At 37.1% G+C, this 19,937-nt stretch overlaps 1 protein-coding gene across 1 annotated transcript in view; it reads left to right on the forward strand.

Moving 5' to 3' along the window:
* The window catches only part of LOC136857246 (protein GPR107), a 109,124-nt gene that overhangs the window by 18,996 nt on the left and 70,191 nt on the right, over positions 1-19,937 (forward strand). Inside the window, exons 4-6 of the mRNA XM_067135739.2 lie at positions 1,053-1,189; positions 6,702-6,793; positions 16,307-16,411. Of these exons, the coding sequence (XP_066991840.1) occupies positions 1,053-1,189; positions 6,702-6,793; positions 16,307-16,411 (334 nt within the window). The remainder of the gene's footprint in view (positions 1-1,052; positions 1,190-6,701; positions 6,794-16,306; positions 16,412-19,937) is intronic.

Genomic DNA, 19,937 nt, shown 5'->3' on the forward strand with positions numbered 1-19,937 from the left:
CAGCTGAGAAGAAATGGATGCAGAAGAACTGGGATTGATGAGGAGACACACCATCTATTTGCAGACCACAGTGTACGAAGATGGGGGGATTGTCCTCCTCCTGTTGTGTTTTCATCTTTATCCTTGTGACTTCTTTCTATTGCTTCCTCTTTCTGCATTGACCTATCATAGTCCTGTTATGTGCTCCTATATTTGACTTGATTTGATCACTTGTTTGTTCTTTTCCAATACTTATATTATCCCATTGGGATCCTTTTCTCATTTTGTGTTTGTCATGTGTTCCTGTCCTTTTACCCCCTGAAGTCATCTTTATCTTATGCCTCTTCTCTCTCCTTTATTTATCTGTTCTTCTTATCTTGTACTTCCTGCATCAAGACTGAAGATCTGTCAAGATGGTCCTTTCATTGAGTGTTGATGCCTGCTCTTCTGAAGAAGCTGAAAAGCAGAAACAAACTCTTTGGGGTTTGAGAAGAAATGGATGTAAAAGAACTGGAATTGATGAGGAGGAAGCCCATTTAATTGTAGATGGCAGTCCATGAAGATGTAGAAATTATTTTCGTCCTTTTAGGTTTTTGTTTTTGTCCTTGTCACTTCTTCCTGTCACTGCCTCTCCTCGCACTGATCTGTTTTGTGATAATCATATTGTGTGTTCCTTTTCATGTTCCATTGTATATGACCTCCAGCAAGAAAAGCATCCCAATGGCTCATCAGTGTACAACCATGGCCAAATAGCTCGGAGATAACTTTCTTTGTGTTGTTGTAGTTTTATCTCGTCTGACTCTTCTGCATGAATTCATAAGAAATGATCACCCTTTAATGATATAATAGTTGATCAACTTTTGTATCTAAAAGTGTATATCTATGAAATATTTGCTTTGTGGCACTCAATATGAGACATTCTCTTACATCTTACTGAAATTGTTTATTAACTTGTTAAATTAATTAAAAACAACAGTGTATGAGTTTCATTCATAATTTACTTCATAATATTTATCTATATTTGTTTTGTAGTGAGTATATACTAAAAAATGTGTATTTATCATATTTTCTAGGCTTCGAGTGAGCTGTAGTCATGATCTTAAAAGTATCCATATATACAAGAATGTACATGACATTCCAGAGCAAGGTCGTTCTAAACGTGCTAACGGTATTTCTCCTCTATTCAAGCAGCGGCGCCGACGTAGCATAGGTGTGTAAACATCAGAATTTCTATGAGTTTATGTATACACAAGTTAGTTTCCATTAAAACATGTTTATTTGTTCATTTCATTTTTTTTGACATTGTTTTGAAGATTATGTCTATGAAAAATAAGCATATTTATCAAAGATCTAATTCCTGAGTAGTGAGATAATGACAGTGTGTCTGTAATAGGGTAGGAACTTCATGATCTAAGATTTTTAGACCTTAATAAACCAAGAAGTTAGCTCCCTTACAATATCAGATCAGTACCCAGTATGTTCAAACAAAACCTTGAACAAGACGTATAATACATTCCTTGCTTTCTCAGTGAATTCTATGATGGGCAGGAATAATAGTACAAGTCAGTTTTGGGAAAAATCAGGATCGCTCTTGCAATTTGAAAGTTTCATATTGTACTGTTGTGTGCAGTATGGAATGCAGTGTATTACGGCAGGCTTTGACTTGCACCCATCTGTCCACTCACAGATGTCAAATATGTACTTATCCTGATTTTGCCAAAAACTGACTTGTACTGTTATTCCTGCCCATCATTAAATTATTAGTAGAGTATCAGGCTTCTGGATCCCAAGATCATGGATTCAAAGCTGGAAGAAGTAGTTGCTGTCCAATATTGAGATGTTAACATATTGAAGCCCATGCCCAACTTTGACTGGGTCCATCTGAAATGCTGATGCGTGCCCTAGTATAGATAAGGGATATATTTCCTGTGTGTAAATTAACGTACCAGAACTCTGGTGTGGGTTTCCACAGGTATGTATTCTGGCCTGTTTTCTTTTATGCTATTGATGTGTGTGTGTTTTTGTTGCCTAGTTAAAAGAATTGTTAGGAAATTCGAGACAGGCAGAGTTGTGCGGCAAAATTATTTCCTCGCGCCTGCTACACAGAAGTTTTCCATGTCTTCTCATGTCATTTGCTTGTGTTTCTTCATAAATTTGTCACAAATACCACAAGTTCTTTGAAATGAAAATAAAATTGACTATACCATAGGAGTAATCAATAATTCCAATTACGCTTATTATGCAGATTTTTTAATATAATTTGACATTTTTTCAAATAAGTTTAGGTTTTTTAGCACTGTTTCAACTCATTCTGTATACAATTTTTGTGAACATAATCAAAACTGTTCTTAGTGATCAAGAATGTTTTACAAAATGAGGGATGAAAAAAAAAGGACTGCGAATCAATGTGTAGATCTCTGATGATTATTGCATAAAAATTAATTAAAAACTCAGCAGTGGGTCACCCTGTACAGTTCTGGTTTCTGGTTTCTCAGTCATCTGGTAGAGTAAAATGGAACATCAAAATTGACTCGCATGCAGCTTAAATGATTTAAAATCAAAATTCTTGCATGTGGGAGTCAAGGCCCTGTTTTTACTACTATGATTATTCACTAATATAATTAATTACAGTTATTATGAAGATACATCACTGTCTCCGTGTACAGTGAAGTTTACTTAGTTACAGTTTCTAGTTAAGCGTGTTTTGTTACATCTAAAAAAAAAAGTTTTGTAATGTACCAGTACTTCACTATAGTTCTCTTCGGTGTGTACTCCTGTCCTTCAAAATTATCTTAGGAATATGTCTAAATGGAAATGTTTGTAGTTTTGTTTCTTATTCCATTATTGGAATCTTCATTAGTGATCAGTAGGGCCCGGATTTTTAGGTTTTAAACTATTTTATTCCTTGCTAGTTAACTGCAGTATTTTAACTTACTTATCCATTTCATTACCAATGGAGTAAATTACTTGAATCTTATAAAACCTAAAAATAACTAAATAAGACGTTAAAACCTAAAAAAAACTAAATGGGCTATTCAAGACAGTATTACGTTATTTTGAAATAGAAGTACCAAATATTAATGAAATTGAATGATTTTTTTATTAAATAAACATTATTCAAGACTTTTTGAAATGACTTCATCGTTTGGAACTGGAAGTGGTTTGTAAGTATAACTAGTGCGAGCGAAACAACGTGATACGATACTATTCCACTAGGGTACAGCCCAAATCAAGAGACAACCCCCTGGCGTTCACTGACCTGTATCTAGCAGGTACAAGCCCGCCTAACTTGCCAGCTTCAGTCCATCTCTCAGTGTGTACGGTCGACTACCGCCAGCTACGGCGCTGTTCACTGTTTAGCTCTATGCACATTATTATGCGACAGACTAAAATTAATTTTCCCTATAAATCAATTTGTTATTGAAGGCAGTTTAAGAAGCTTACGCATCTCAGTAGTAGCGATGCCTAAAAGCAAGTCATCTCGAAGTTGGTTGATTCGCCAGTGAATTGGTAACGATCCGTACTTTACTACAGATGGCAAAATTATATTTTGTCAAGTCTGCCAAAAGCAGGTAAGAAATTATTTAGCATAACTTCAATTAAAAATCCCCATTACTATAATGGAAAGTAAGTTTTTTTCTATTTGCTTTACGTCGCACTGACATGTCTTACTGCGACGATGGGATAGGAAAGGCCTAGGAACTGTAAGGAAGCGGCCGTGGCCTTAATTAAGGTACAGCCCCGGCATTTGCCTGGTGTGAAAATGGGAAACCACGGAAAACCATCTTCAGAGCTGCCGACAGTGGGATTCGAACCCACTATCCCCCGATTACTGGATACTGGCCGCACTTAAGTGACTGCAGCTATCGAGCTCGGTAATATCCGTTTATGTGAAGCGCTGGTTTCGGCAAACGTGCCGTGGAATACGCTGACCATAGCTTGCACCGTCCGAGATGCTCTTCGCAATCTTTAGCCAAGAGAAAAACAGGGTGGCAAGTTTTTACTTCTTTTGCGTGATAGTGCGGCATATATGACCAAAGCTGGTGAAGTATTGAAGAGTTTCTGCCCTAACATGCTGCGTGTAACTTGCATAGGCCATGGATTACACAGTTGGCTGAAGAGGTTAGAAATAATTTTCCATGAATAAACAGTATTGTTTCTTCTGTGAGAAAGGTGTTTCTTAAAGCTCTTAGCTGCATTCTCACATTCAAGGAAATGTTGCCTCAAACTTCTCTTCCTCCCAAACCCATAATCACTCGTTGGGGGACATGGCTCAATGCAGCCCTATACTATGCCAATCACTTTGAAGACATTAAAAATGTTATAAATTCTTTTGATGTCGATGATGCACTCTGCATATTGAAGGCTAAAACAGCTTTCACGAACAAGAACGCTGTTTAACTTGCCTTCATTAGGGCACACTTTGCTGATCTTCCTGCAGCTATTGAGCGTGTTGAGTCGGCATCGTTGCCATTAAAAGATTCAATAGAAGTTGTGGACTCCATTTCGAAGAAGGAAATACCAGGACCAGTGGGGGAAGCCTATTCACTCAAGCTCACTAAAATTCTACAGTGGAACCCTGGATTTCAGCAATGAACAGTGTGTCTGCAATACTTCAGGGAGAAGAAATTGCTGGCGCGGTACCATGGGGACCGAGAGCTATTGCTTCAATGAAGCTTGCTCCAAGGACTTCTTGTTGTGTGGAGCGTACATTTTCCTGCTATGAGAATATTTTGAGAGATAACAGAAAAAAGTTTTACTCTGAAAAATCTGTAATTGTATTTATTTATACAATGTAACAGGAAGTGAAAACTGTGTTCTGTGCTTCTGAAAATGATTCTTGATGCATTGGACGTAACAAAAATTTAACCTACATGAACCATTTATTGTATTTGGGCATAAATATTTTGTTTTTTAATCTCAGTTGGTATGGTGTGTTTGAAATGCTTTCATTAGGCCATTCTGTCCCATGTTTTGAAATGAGTGGTATAGTTTTGTACTAGAGAGGCGTGAAGGTTACAATAAAGTACAAAAAATTTGAATGAATAGTATAACTTTAGTAATGATTGAAATGATCATTAAAAACTATTTCAGGAAGATAAAAACCTAAAAAAAACTATTTTGAGCTATTAAAAAAACTAAAACGTGGTTTTTAGGAACCTAAAAATCCGGGCCCTAGTGATCAGGGACCCAAAGTTGGCAATGGAAATTTTACAGCAGAGCTTGAACAAAGTGTCTGGAATGTAAAAATTGCATTTCTATGTTTTGACTTCTTGCGCTTCGTGTAGGTCTTCTTTACCAATTAAGTTACGAAGCATTTTTATTCTTTGCCATTACGTGTTATGAAAATTTTGTGCAGTTAGTTAGAAAATAAGTGAATATTTAATGGTTGTAGCGGAAATTTTGTGGTATTTACTTATAATGATGGGTTTTTAGATGTTCAAGCCACAGAAGGCTAAAAATGATGTTGAATAAAGTTGAAACTTGAGTACCTGAAATGGAGTAATTGGTGGTAAAACTACATTTACAACCTATCATGAAAATAAATGAAAACTTTGTGTTTTCATCAAAATACAGATTACTTAATATCAACAGCCAATAAACAGTATCTTCTGCAGTATTGTACCTAGAAGCATTAACTGTTTTTAAAATTCTCAGTATCTTATGTCAATTTCAGAACCACAAAAATCTCAAGACTGAAAAATCCTACTTTAGATCCTTTTCTGCTAAATAGTCACATTTATGATTGCCACATACGGTGTAATATTTCTTCATGTTCTGCAGAAGTCAATTAAACCACTGTGTGTTAGTTGTTGTGGGCACCTGAATGTGAAACCTGTCATGGTTTGAGGCCCATTTTGTAGGTTCATATCTAAGAAAGTATTTTCCCCATTACTACCAAAATTGGATCACTTTTTAACATGCAACTACATGCATAATATCATCTCTCTCTCTCTCTCTCTATCTCTTAGTTCATCTGGAAGTAAATACTGTAGCAGTAAATCACATTTTTAAAATGCTTATTTCTGATGTTATTTTAGATACAATTTTCACGGAAAATATAACCGTACTTTACAAGTCAGTTCTTTTTGTGCAAGTTGAAAGCACTAGACTTACAGTCTGTATCAAATAGGAAGCTGTTTCTATTGTGGTCGTTTTTATAAAGTAAAAATATTTTAGCTTAACACAAGTGATATTTAACACAGTGAAATTTTCTGTGGAGTGCCGTGTATTGAATGATTGAAATAATGTGACAACATGGCAGCTGCTTGGTTTGACAATTCGAGAGTGGCTTCTCAAGGCCAAAACACTTCCGAAATGACACAGGCTATACAAGTGTATCCAAAAATAAGAGTACCCTGTTAAAATGGGCTCTCCAAAAAAAATCTCTTATATTTTAGAGAATACACTTTTTGCAAGTCTTCCTTATAGCTTTTAAGCAAATGTGTACATAAAAATAAAAGAATGTCACTTTTGAAAATGTAATGTTAGTCGACAGCTGAGAGGAAAGGCAGTGGTGCCGTCATATTTAAATAACCATTTGAAATACACTTTTGTTGCAGGAACGTACACGTATTATATATTTTGGGATTCGGAAAAGCTATACTTCACTCAAAAAAGTGAAAAATCAAAATGTGATTTTTTAAAATGACTTTTCATGTCCAAGTGCCCTTAAAATGTTAATTTAGGGACTTGAGTGATATTGAGCTTGATTCTTCCAGGTGGTCCTGCAAGTGGAGAGCCTGGATGTTCTTTGCAACAAATACCAATCACTGTAACGTCTAATGGACATAACAACTATTACAATGCTAATGTGAGTTAAATGTAATTCCTTAATGACTTTTCTTATTGTTTATTTGCAAAATTATTCAAGATATAACCAAAGACCAAAGTTCCTTCTTCAGTGCTCACAAGTACTATTGTCAGAAGGTGTCAGCATTGTTCCCAGTTAGCTATGCAGTTGAACCCAAGCAGATCATATTCTTATATCAGTGTTATTGTTATATTCAGGGAATAGGAAATTGTGTGCAGAATTCTGTTTGACCTACAGGTTAATTCAAGGCAATGTGTAAAGAGGCCAAAAATCTATAATAAAAAAAAAAAAATCATGACTGTATACTGAGAGAGTATCAAACAGATAGCCACACCTCTTAGGGAATCAAAATGAACGGCCTTTTTATCATTTCACACACAATAATGAATGGCAATGAAATTTATTCATTATTTAAATTATCATTTCTATATTTTGTTGCTGTTTTGTTAGTTAGCAGATTCATGATATTTAGTATCGAGGATGTGGGTTATCTGTTGGATTTTCAGCTTTGTTTCACTTAAATTTTAAGAATACTACAGATAGTCATGTCGTGGGGTAATATCCAACAGTTGCTAACAGCATGGTTCCTGCTGATGTTCGTTGTCTTCAATTCTCAGTCAGGTCGATCACCATAGCCGCTCCTTTAGCTCAGTCATCACTATGACATCTCACATTGTTGATCCGTCTTTGGAGAAGCATCTGACTACTTCATAGACTTCAAGGTGATGAAAGAAAGCACTGCATTGTGGTGGTTAATTTTCAGAACACTAATAAGTGAGGAAGGGTTTCAAACTCATTGCATCTTCTGCAGTGGGATATATTAAGGCTGACAGATCAATTTAATCGCTTCTGTCCATATTGTATTTCTTTCTCATTGCTTACCCAGGAGTTGCCTTTCTTCCAGTGAGAAAAGCATTACTCCTTTTCCTTTAGATAGCAGCAAGGTCCAGTCCCTGAATGAATCTTCACAGAGCAATTTTCAGATAGATTTAGCATTAGGATCAAGATGTTCAGTTTGCATTTCGTTGAGTGGCAAGCACTGGAGAAAGTGAGTAATTTTGGTTTGAAGCTTTCTAGCCGCTTGTAATAATGGGTTCTTTTCAGTTGTCAGCCTTTTGCATATATTTGTATGCAGGCTTTGAAGATCCCAATTCCTCTTAGGCTGCATGGTACATAGATCATAGCATTTGGAGCATCTGTTGGTAATCCAATAATTTCTTGTCTTTGAGAAATTTTGCTGTCAAATTTTTGAGAGGTGCACACTGGAATGGGTATTCCAGCTGCGGGCAAATATACTAGTTGAGTATATTTAACTTCTGATCAGGAATGAAAACTGGTTGAGTTAAAAAATTTGTTTAAATTCTCCATGAGCTGTAGCATTTATCTAGTTTAACTACTTAATAATGCATTGCATAATAGCATTGAAATAAATTTTCTTGTTTTACTCTTGATAGCCTCTTTAATAAATTAACTGCTGTTTGAAACACGTTGAAGGAAACTTGCAGCACATCGAATTTGTTTTGTTTTTCTAGCATTTCTAAAGAGGTGAACTTTTGGTTTCTGCATTAGCATCACTATCTGCTGATTTGTCATCTTCATTGCCTAACTTCTGTGACCAACTGCAGTGTCTTGGTTTTCTTTTGCTACTTATGGTGCAAGTTAAAAGTCTGCTTTGATAATTTTGTGAACTCCAACAATGACCTCTTTGTAAAATGCAATTCCTGTCTCCTATAGATCATCTTCCTATTCAGAAAGAGATGCTTTTTGTACTACCTAAAAGTATATTTTCAATCCTTGTCTTATGGACAAGGTGTTTTCATAGCAGCTAATATTCTGCTTGCGAGTTAGGTGATGTGTGATACTTTCAACAATATCAAGAACATTTGCTTTCACAACCTCAAAGTGGGATGGATTCCTTATTCCTCATTAATGTGAGAGTTCTTTCTATGTATCGTTGGTAGAATGCTCTCTCCAGATCCAAAATTCATGGGTTCAAACCCTAGCATTTGGAAGAGTGGAAGAAAGTCGATTCGCCACTCCATATTGTACATCTCTGGTGGCACGTTTGCTGTTTACCCAACAAAATTAGTTAAAACTCAGCCATAGATTGTCCAGGAGATCCAGTTTACTCTGGTATCTGTTTGATTCAAATGAAACATCAAAATTAAATGAAATTAAAATGCCTGCATGTGATAGCTGAGGCCATGCCATCATCATGATCATCATCATCATCATTGTGTAGAATATGGCAGAGTTGAATTCCAGCACAGCTGATGTTTAAGAGATGTAGACTTGGAGCAAAATTTCAGCTCTCCATCGTATCCTAGGACGTATAGAAGGTCATTGGATTAGACTGAGAATGATTAGTTATGAAATTTTAACTCTTGTTGGTCTTAAATACATTGAAGGTGGTTCTATTGGTTTATGATATTAGAATTATTATTTTTATATAATGTATGTAATTACTTTAGAACAAGTTAAGATGGCAGTATGCGTGAAGTGGAATTTGTCCTTGACCTTTTGTTGTCATGTCTCCTCGCTGTTGCTCCCCTTACTTATGCTAGAATGCCATTGTGCTCTTCTTTGATCGTTATTAAATTTTTATTTTGATAAGCTTGCTTTTGCTCTAGTTCTTAATGGTGGTGACAGTCTAATTATCACACTGTAATCTGTAAGCTCTTATCGAATAGTCTTATCACTCAAATGTGTCTTGAGTTTTAATAATACCAATATAAATGGTCCATTATTGGACATTGAGTTTTAAAATAGTGTTTCAGTGTGAATATATATACACACACACTGGCAGTATCCACAGCTCCACCCCCACTGAGGTCAGAATTAGGAATCTGATTTGAACACTGCTAGTAACAATAGGGAGCAGTATAATAATAACTTGCCTCTGATCAACCTTTCCATCATGTTTCATATCTCTCCTCAGCTTTTACTCAATTAGCAGGTTAATTCTGGGTAGCTAGGGAGCATCCACAATGCCCCCAATGCTTCTCAAATCAAATCAAAATCTCTTTATTTGCAAATGAGGTGTCTACCTCGGTGGCAAATGGTACACTAAAATACATTATTGTCAAGCATTAAATTTTAAATTAACAGGAGACGAAGAAAATTTTCCTAGAATACAATATTATACAATTTACGCTAATAATTTTTTCTATTAAACACACACATCATCCTTAATAAATTTATATTGTTTACAAAATTCTACTTATAATATCTTACATAGTCAACTCATATACAGTACGGTATGTGAAATTACGTCTAATAATACTATACAACTGGTATAAGATTAAAATTAACATTGAATTTATTTACATATTTATATTTTACCCATTTTGGAACCTAAGTAGCATAACGACCTGCTGCGTCTTAACCAGAGCCCCTTTTGCCACCACTTTTCAGAGTTCCTGAAGGGCCTTCACAGCTACCGTAGCGGTCCCAGGGCCCTCGAAGTCCCCACTGTACTTCACCCCTACAGGCAGTCCCCTACTTGGGCTGTCCAAACTCCTTAGACCAGGGGATGGAATTAATTTAATCACACACATTTATTATTTACAATATCCTGCACTGGTCAAATGCCCTCTAACATTTAATTTATTATCTCTGTTGTTGTTTATTCTCTTCTTGAATATCTGTACAGATTTTGGAAAAGGATCAAACACTACCCCTGGTAAACTGTTCCACTCCTTCACGCCCTTCCCAATGAAAGAAAATTTACCCCAATCGCTTCTGCTAAAATTCCTTCTAATTTTGTACTTGTGGTCAGTTCTGCCAATATAATTATTTTCCAACCGAAGCCTCTCACGGATATCTCCCCATGCTTCTTCTCCTGTATAGGCTCTATATAATCCTATAAGTCTACTTTTCTCCCTTCTCTTACTTAAAGTTTCCCACCCAAGTTCCTTTAACATTTCTGATACACTACTCTTTCTCCTGAAATCCCCTGTTACAAACCTTGCTGCTTTCCTCTGCACACCATCTAGTTCTTTTATTAGGTATTCTTGGTGAGCATCCCAAACACTGTTTGCATATTCCAATAATGGACGAACCATACTTAAGTAACTTTTTTCTTTTAATTCTTTGTTGCATCCTTTAAGTAGCCTCATTATGACATGTAACGATCTGTATGCTTTCTCAACAACGTCATCAACATGACCCTTCCAGTGCAAATTACTTTCAAATCTCACACCTAAGTATTTGCACTTGCCATCTTTTGGGATAACTACCTCATCCAAAGTATATTCAAATTCAGTTTTAAAGCTCCTGTTTGTAAATGTTGTAACAGTTGATTTGCCTCCATTAATCTTCATATTATTTTCTTCAACCCATTCTTGGATACTGTCAAGGTCCCTTTGTAATTCTGAACAATCCTCAATGTTATTTATTTCCCTGTAAACAATTATGTCATCTGCATACAATCTTATTTTCGATGTTATATTGTTCCCTAAGTCATTTGCGTATATTAAGAAAAGTAACGGACCGATTATACTACCCTGTGCAATTCCCTTCCAGACTTTCTCTTCCTGTGATATATTATTTCCTACTTTGACTTTCTGAACCCTTGAATTTAGAAATGTTCTTATCCAACGTATAACCCTTACGTCCAATCCTATTCCCTCCAATTTCTTTAATAATATTCCATGTTCCACTCTATCAAAGGCTTTGGAAAGATCTATGGCTATGCAATCTAACTGGCCTCCTGAATCTAACTGATCTGATATGTCCTGCTGAAATCCCACCAGTTGTGCCTCGCAAGAAAATTTCTTTCTAAATCCATACTGGCTCCTCATGAACCAATTTTTATCATCACATATCCCTCTGATGTACTTTGCTATTAAACACTCCAGTATTTTACAAACTATACTGGTCAGGCTGATTTGTCTGTAGTTCTCTGGTTTCCTTTTATCACCCTTTCCTTTATAAATTGGTATTATTATAGATTTCTTCCATTCCTTTGGTATCACACTATTATTTATGACATAGTCAAAGAGAAATTTTAAATAAGGCACTATATACCACCCCATTGTCTTTAATACCTCCCCAGTAATTTGATCACTTCCTGCTGCTTTTCCTTGCTGAAGCAGTTGGATTTCTCTGAAAATATCTTCATTTGTGAATGAGAAGCTTCTTGTTTCCCTCTGTGTCTCTCCCTCTCTATCTTCTGTTATGGTTTCCAAGTCCTGACAATCTTCTACTGAATCTCGGAATTCCCTACTAAAGAGGTTTGCTTTCTCAGTATCTGTTAAATAGTGTTCACCCCCTTCTCCCACCATTGTAGGAATTTGGATTCCTTTTCCTTTTTGATTCCTAATATATGAATACAGCTTTTTCCATTTCCCTTTGTGGTCATTACCCTCTTGTAGAATGCCATTCATATAATTCTCTTTTGCTTCCTTTTTCACTCTATTCAGTTCTCTCATTAGTTGTTTTCTAGTTTCTCTATTCTCCCTACCTTCTTTGATTTTCCTGTTTACTATTCTACATTTTCTTTTTAATTTTCTTATTTCCCTTGTGTAATAAACAGGGTCTGAGGTCATTTTACCCTTCTTAACAGGTACAAATCTCTTCTCTCCTTCCCAAATGATTCCTTTAAATTTAGCCCAAAATGTATCCACATTATTCCCTTCACTTATCCAACAACTGAATTGTGATTTAAGGTAAGTCCCAAATTCATCAACTTTAGTTTTTCTGTATAATTTCTTGTCTTTTGTGACCCTCTTATTAAACATTTTTGGTACGAGTCCTACATCCATTATTACAGCCTTATGGTCACCTATTCCTTCAATTACCTCAGTTTTATCAACAATTTCCCATGGTTTAACCAAGAATACATCTAGCAAGTTATTGAGACGAGTTGGTTCTTGTGCTACTTGTGTAAATCCTCCCTCCCAAATTAACTTATTTGCCAGTTTCTGTTCATGGCCTTCACTTGCAGCTCCATTCCATTCAACTTCAGGCAAGTTTAGATCTCCCCCAATTATTACCGTATCATTATTGTTTTTATGAGTATAATTTATTATTTTCTCAAATATTTCCATATCTCTTTCCTCTCTTCCAGGCCTATATGTTCCTATAATTCCCACCTCCTTCATATTATCACAAACTAATTTTATCCCTAATATTTCATCCCTTTCATCAGTAAACCATTCATGCGAACAATAAGTTCCCTTCACCAGAATAAATACCCCTCCTCCTTTTTTATCTCCTCGGTCTCTACGATAGACTGTATACCTTTCTGGAAATACTTCTGTATTACCCACCCTTTTTCTCAACCACGATTCCACTCCTATCACCACATCCGTCTCATAAGATTCCATCAATGTACCGAATTTTAATTGTTTATTTACTACACTCTGACAGTTTACCAAGAGCAATCTCAGACCTCCTTCCTCCCTAAAACTTGACTGCTGCAATTGGGTAACGTTTGACTCATGAGTTGAGAACTTCTAACAAGTAAGGCAGTGTAATCTCTTTTAAGGGTCCCAGACATGCGTTTCTTTTGCTTGCTCCACATTTTCTTTCATCCCTATCAGTGGCGAGTTAAAATCCACGTGATTGTCCCTAGAGATAGTATTGTTTTCAATAAAGTAATGGTAAAATTTACAATTTACAGGATAAATATTTTGATGGTTATGAACAATGTCCTAGTCACTGTATTAAAGAAACACACTAGGGACTGCTAAGGATCTTCAGTAGTTCCTTTTTGTTTGGTATTTTTCAAAGCAACCCTTGGATTGCAGTGGTACGCCGCCACAAGGTTTGCACTCCTGCTTTTGTATCCCGGGGCCCTCGACATACACGGTATATTCATATTGGAAATATGAAGTGTGAAGTGTGTGTTTTGGAAAGTGTCGGCCTGTGAGAAATTGGTGGTTTCATTGAGGGATGGTTTCCCTTTTCAGGAGGTTATCTTCTCTGTGGTGTAGTTCACAATTAGCTATGGTCTCCCTCTTCAGAAGGTTATCTTCTCCGCGGTGTATTTCATGATAAGATTGATATTTAGGCCTAACTTGCGGTCTCCCTGAAAAGTTTTGTATGAGGTGCAGTATTTATTTATCATTTGCATTTGCCTGCACTCCAGAAATGCCTGTCATCTTCATGATGGCTATAATCAGTCGCTCAAACACAAACTCAGATTATAGTAATAATTTTATTGGTTTTACGTCCCACTAACTACGTTTACAATTTTTGGAGATACCAAGGATACCATAGGATTTTTTTTTAAATGCCAGTAAATCTACTGACATGAAGCTATCAGATTCAAATCAAACCTCTAAATATTTGCAATTCTTTCCTGTTGATACTCCTTTCTTTCTAAGTTGCCTTGATTGCTACCATGGAAAAACTTTCCTGAATAAGCATCAAAAATATCGAAACAAGGTCACGAAGGCAGTGAAATGAGGCATGTTTTTGTGGATTCACCTGCTGAGAATTCTAAGAACCACACAAATGGGCATTTCCAGAACATGGGCAAATACAACCGACAAATAAATGCAGCACTGCACCTTGGCTGGAAACAGGAAGCTAGCGTGATTTTATATATCTCATAATAATCTGAAAGAAATAAACTTTCTATTTGTGAAGCAATTATTTAAGGGGGCTCATACACCGCGAGATATCAAAATTTCCGTTTTTTTCCTTTTTCCATTTATAGGAAAGACTGTACCTTTCTTAGTACGTCTGTTAAGTTTCGTAGCTAAATTCGGCATTTTGGCAGAGATATAGCATATTACGTGAGACCATGTGCACATCTGTCAATGGAGTGGGTGTGGCATCAACTGTCAGTGTCCTCTGTATAAATTCTCGGTTACTGTTTTCGTATCACCGGACCAATTGCAGATTTGTTGTGGACTAAAAATAGCTGCCTGTAGTTCGGGTTTGGGTGTAGTCAAGGAACTATGAACAGGAAGGTGCAATCTTCTCTTGTTTTGATATGTATTCCGGTTCCTATGTATTCCATGTGGTGAGCAGCAGCTTTGTGGTGTGTTATCATTGTGAGTGTTTACATATTATTTCGGAATAACAATGGGAAAGAAAGGTAGTGTGGCGAGGTCCAAAAAAAGGCATTTCCTTGGAAATCAACATACAAACAGGGATAATGAAGCCAGTGATCTTCAGAGACCTGGAACTTCTAAAAATAGTGCGTCTGCCAGGAAGCATGATTTGAAGGTTAGCCTGGAACGAAGTACACCGACAAGTGAAGAAACTGTGCATAGTATACATAATGTTGGTTATAGGATTGTATATCTTCCTAGTTTATATACTGCTATAAGTGAGAACCTGTGTTGTAAAGTCTGCCATAACAACATTACGTTGGTAGAAACTGCTAGGCAAAACGCCAACGAATCCTTCCATAATGAAGTGTGGACAATTTGCCCAAAAACACAAACAGTAGGGGAGGAAAAATCATGAGCATTGCTGCTTTTGATGCTGTGAATCCATTCAATGATGGCAATGCTAGCAAATTAAAAGTGTTACAGAAACTGGATGTGACTGCAGAGAAGATATCAGAAACTGTTCTGAATCAGCGAGATATTCTTCGAGTGAAATCTGCAGAGAAGAGGCATCGAGAAGCATCCAAGGAGCCAAGGAGAACCCGGAGAAGACTCAGATTTGAAAAAAACACTAAAAACATTGAGTTGGAAGGTGAAACATGTGCTCCAGGAGCTTTTTGAGCACAGTTTAAGTCGATACGAAGTGTTGAAATTTCAAAGCTATTTTCCCGAAAGTTTTTATTTTATTTTTAGGGATAAACACAATATCTCCGGAACTATTTGAGATAACTGCATGAAACTTGGCATTAATATCCCTGTTAATGATCTCTATGGCATTAATATCCCTGTTAATGATCTCTATGGCATTAATATGCCTGTTAATGATCTCTACACGATGAAGCACGTTCATGAAGTTATACTTTAAAATAATTAAGATATACTTGGAAAATTAAACAAAAAACTGTTAAATTTTTAATTTTTAAAAACAATATCCATTATAACATTCATAGTGCTTCATCCTTGAGATTTAAGCATCTTCTTTACAGGAAAAAAGAATCAATTCAGATCAGTATTTTTTGTTAAATCGTGTTTTTTGTGCTTTATAAAGTTAAAAAAGTCACAAATATGTTTTTTTAAATAACTCATGTAGTACTTAATACACTGTTCCCATTCATATATGAAATGAAATCTCTATGTGTCTACTATCAGTATGTCAGTTTTTGTAATTCTATGTTACATATTAGTGAAGCTATAATGTAATATTTATCTGTATGCGCAAACCGACTCTCGCGGTGTATGAGCTCCCTTAAATAGATTCAGTGGTTCCCAAGGTTACCCTCCATAACAAACTCATTCTCAAACTTTCTCTCTTTAGAATATTAGTATAGAATGATATGTGTGTGTAACTGTGTTATTTTATTATTATACAGCTGCTAGAATTAGGAAGAAAATGCACATGAACTTTTTTTGTAGTAATTGAATTCCATTTTTAATTTATTGCTTTCAGTTTGTTATGGCAGTCCTTTCTGAAGGTGAGGAAGGCTTATACAACTTGTACTTCCACAGCTGTCCTAACTACAAATCAGAAAAGCCTGTCTTTTTGGATTTCACTGTGAGTACAAAATGTATTAGACATACCATATTTTCTTGTCCGATTCGTTGGCTGAATGGTCAGCGTACTGGCCTTTGGTTCAGAGGGTGTAGGGTTCGATTCCCGGCCGGGTTGGGGATTTTAATCTCTTCTGATCAATTCTTCTGGCTCGGGGACTGGGTGTTTGTGTCCGTCCCAAACACACTCCTCTTCATATTCACACAACACACTACACTACCAACCACCACAGAAACACGCAATAGTGATTACATCTCTCCATATAGAGTTGGCGTCAGGAAGGGCATCCTGCTGTAAAACAGGGCCAAATCCACATGTGCGACGCAGTTCGTACCCGCGACTCCACAGGTGTGGGAAAAGAGATAGGAAAAGAAGAAGATACCATATCTTCTAGATCTACGAAACTCAAACATAACTGTCTATTCTTGCCATAGCATTTTTCAGTTATTTGATGTATACTGAAAATCTGGGCCTGACAGCCACTTATGTGGTCTGAAACCACACTGGTTTTCTTCCAGCACTCTGCACCAGCGATGACACTCTTCTTTCCAAAATGCCTGTGAACACCTTGCCTGGTATAATGATTGATAAAATACCTCCATAGTTGTTGCACAATCCTTTCTATTCTTTGCTTACAGATAGGTGCAATTACTGGTTTTGTCCAATTATAAGGCACCTAACACATTCCATTACTCGGATCCTATTACTACCCAGATGGACAATACACCCACGGTATCCCCGCCTGTCGTAAGAGGCGACTGAAAGGGGCGGCCAAGAGATGATTGAATTGGAATCATGAAACTACTTGTGATTAGTACCATCACACGGGGAACACCATGGGTCACCTTTACTTACGAGTAGTACAACTATGAACATTAAAACAAGAATAATAGTTAACCACACCTTTCCAATACTTATATTTCCTTATATTTAGGAAATAAACATTACAACAGGCGTTGTAGGATGGGACATGTTTAGCTTAACAGTCGTAAGCATCATCAGCTGAAAATGGCATCCGGCTGTAAAACAGGGCCGAAAGCTGATGATGCTTACGACTGTTAAGCAAAACCTGTCCCATCTTACAATGCCTGTTGTAATGTTTATTTCCTAAATATAAGGAAAGATAAGTATTGGAAAGGTGGTGTTAACTATTATTCTTGTTTTAATGTTCATATCTGATGTCCAATACGGTCTACAATGAGATTTAGTACACCTATGTTAGGCACACAATACGTTTGTGATTAGTAGCAGCAGAGAGAGGTTCATTGTGGGTTTACAGTACCTGTGATTAGTACCACTATATGCAGAACACCACGGGTTTGGGCGTTGACTGTGATTAGTACCACTATATGAGGTGATACCGTGGGTCTGCGTCGCCTGTGATTAGTACCCACTGCGTGAAGAACACCACGGGAATACTGGTGCCCGTGATTATTACACCTATGTGAGGAACACCATGGGTTTGTGTTGCCTATGAGTGGCACCATTACGTGAGAAACACCATAGGTCTGTGCGACGTCCAATACTTGTGAGTGGTACCATAATGTGTGGAGCACCGTGAGTCTATGCTACTTTTGATCAGTACCGCAGCATGAGAAATACCGTGCTTCTACTTAACTAGCGATAAGTACCGTTATGAGTGGCCGTTACCCGGAGGGAAATGCCGAAACCCTATTCGGCGATAAACTCGAAAAAATAAAAAAAATAAACATGTAACCCTGGACAACGTAGACGTTTTGCAAGTACGAACATTTGACGAAACTCGTTCCATCTTCAAATAGAGCTGCAGAAATGCATTCTGTCTCCTTCCAGTTGTTGTGGACACTCTGCTTTATTTTTTCCAACGATTCTCTAAACAATACCACCCGAATGTGATGTTAAGATGGTCACTTATGCAAGTTCACCGCTGATCGCTGTTCCAGTACGGTACAGTAGGCTACTTCCTCAAATTACCGCAATGACGGGACGTTAACATCAAGATCCGTAAGTATGCCGTAGCCATCCTTTCGTGAGATACATTTTCTTGAAAAACGCGTGATCGAGGATTTAACGTTGATGGGACTGAAATTTCTGTGCGGTTGATCCGGCAATCGTTTCTTCGAGGAATGGATAATGCAGGATTTTTACAACGTGATTTAAATAGGATGCTCGCAGGACCACGTAATTTGAACGAATAATACTGGAAAACGTAGGTTCCGGGAACGTATAATCGAGGTTCTACTGTAATTACATTTATTTTATATTGCCCTGATCTGTCTGCAGGCTGGCTTCACTTTGTCTATCCTAGGTGTAGTGATACTTGTTCCCTGCAGATCAGATGTCTGTTCCATCTGTAAATCCCACAAATACTCATACATTCCTAACAGATTTTCTGAATTCAAAAACAGTTACGATATAGTCTGTTATGGATCTGGTGTCCCTACTCCCTTTTGTATAACTGTGACTAGCCCTATGCTTGAAACATGAATTGGCAACTGCTAATCCCATACTAGCACAGAAGCCCAGAAATTATCCATATTTTATTTGAACAGCTTAAAAGGTTCTCTTGTTTGTTGTTTTGTATGCATTGCATATTGTGTGATTCTTCTGAATGGTTTAGTGCATGCACAGATAAACCCAAACCACTTAGCTTGATAGCTGCAGTCGCTTAATTGCGGCCAGTATCTAGTAGTACAATTTACGAACTTCATCGTATAGATCCATATTGATACAGTTAAAACTAAGATACAGTGTTAGGTTTGGGTGGACCAAAACCTAACATTGTATCACAGTATCCAGTTAGGGAGATAATGGGTTCGAACCCCACTGTGGGCAGCCCTGAAGATGGTTTTCCGTGGTTTCCCATTTTAACACCAGGCAAATGCTGGGGCTGTACCTTAAGGCCACGGCCTCTCCCTTCCCACTCCTAGCTCTTTCCTGTCCCATCGTTGCCATAACACCTATCTCTGTTGGTGCGACGTAAAGCAACCTGTAAAAAAAAAAAAAAAAAAAATATGGTAAACCCAAACCAAAGCCAATAGATCCCACATAGTTCACAAAGTTCAGAATGAACCTGAAGATGGAGATGCAAATGGACAATGAGTGCAGTGACAGTTGCTTATTCTTGGACTGATAGTTTCCCTGGTGTCAAAGGAGGAAGGCCAGAGTATCAGGTGGGACTGTTCATTATAAAAACGAAGGTATGCAAGGTAGTATCTGTTAGACAAGTATTTAGTGAATGATGTGGATAGTGATTGAAGAAATTGGGACAAGAATTGTCTCAGTGTATTCACCTTGTAAGGGAACAGATGAGGATGAAATAGACAAGTTTTATGAAGCACTGAGTGACATTGTAGTCAGTGTCAGCAGAAGTTATTTCACTATAATAATGGCGTGTAGCCTCCGGAGAGGTCTTTCGAGTTGATGCCTTGTAAGCAACCTGTGCATCTCTGAGGATGGTGAATTGTAATACTGAAGATGGCACAAACACCCACCCCCAGCCCCTCAACCAGAGGAATTAACCAATTAATGTTAAAATCTCCAACCTGGC

Source organism: Anabrus simplex, chromosome 1 (genome assembly GCF_040414725.1).
Source record: "Anabrus simplex isolate iqAnaSimp1 chromosome 1, ASM4041472v1, whole genome shotgun sequence".
Lineage (NCBI taxonomy): Eukaryota > Metazoa > Arthropoda > Insecta > Orthoptera > Tettigoniidae > Anabrus > Anabrus simplex.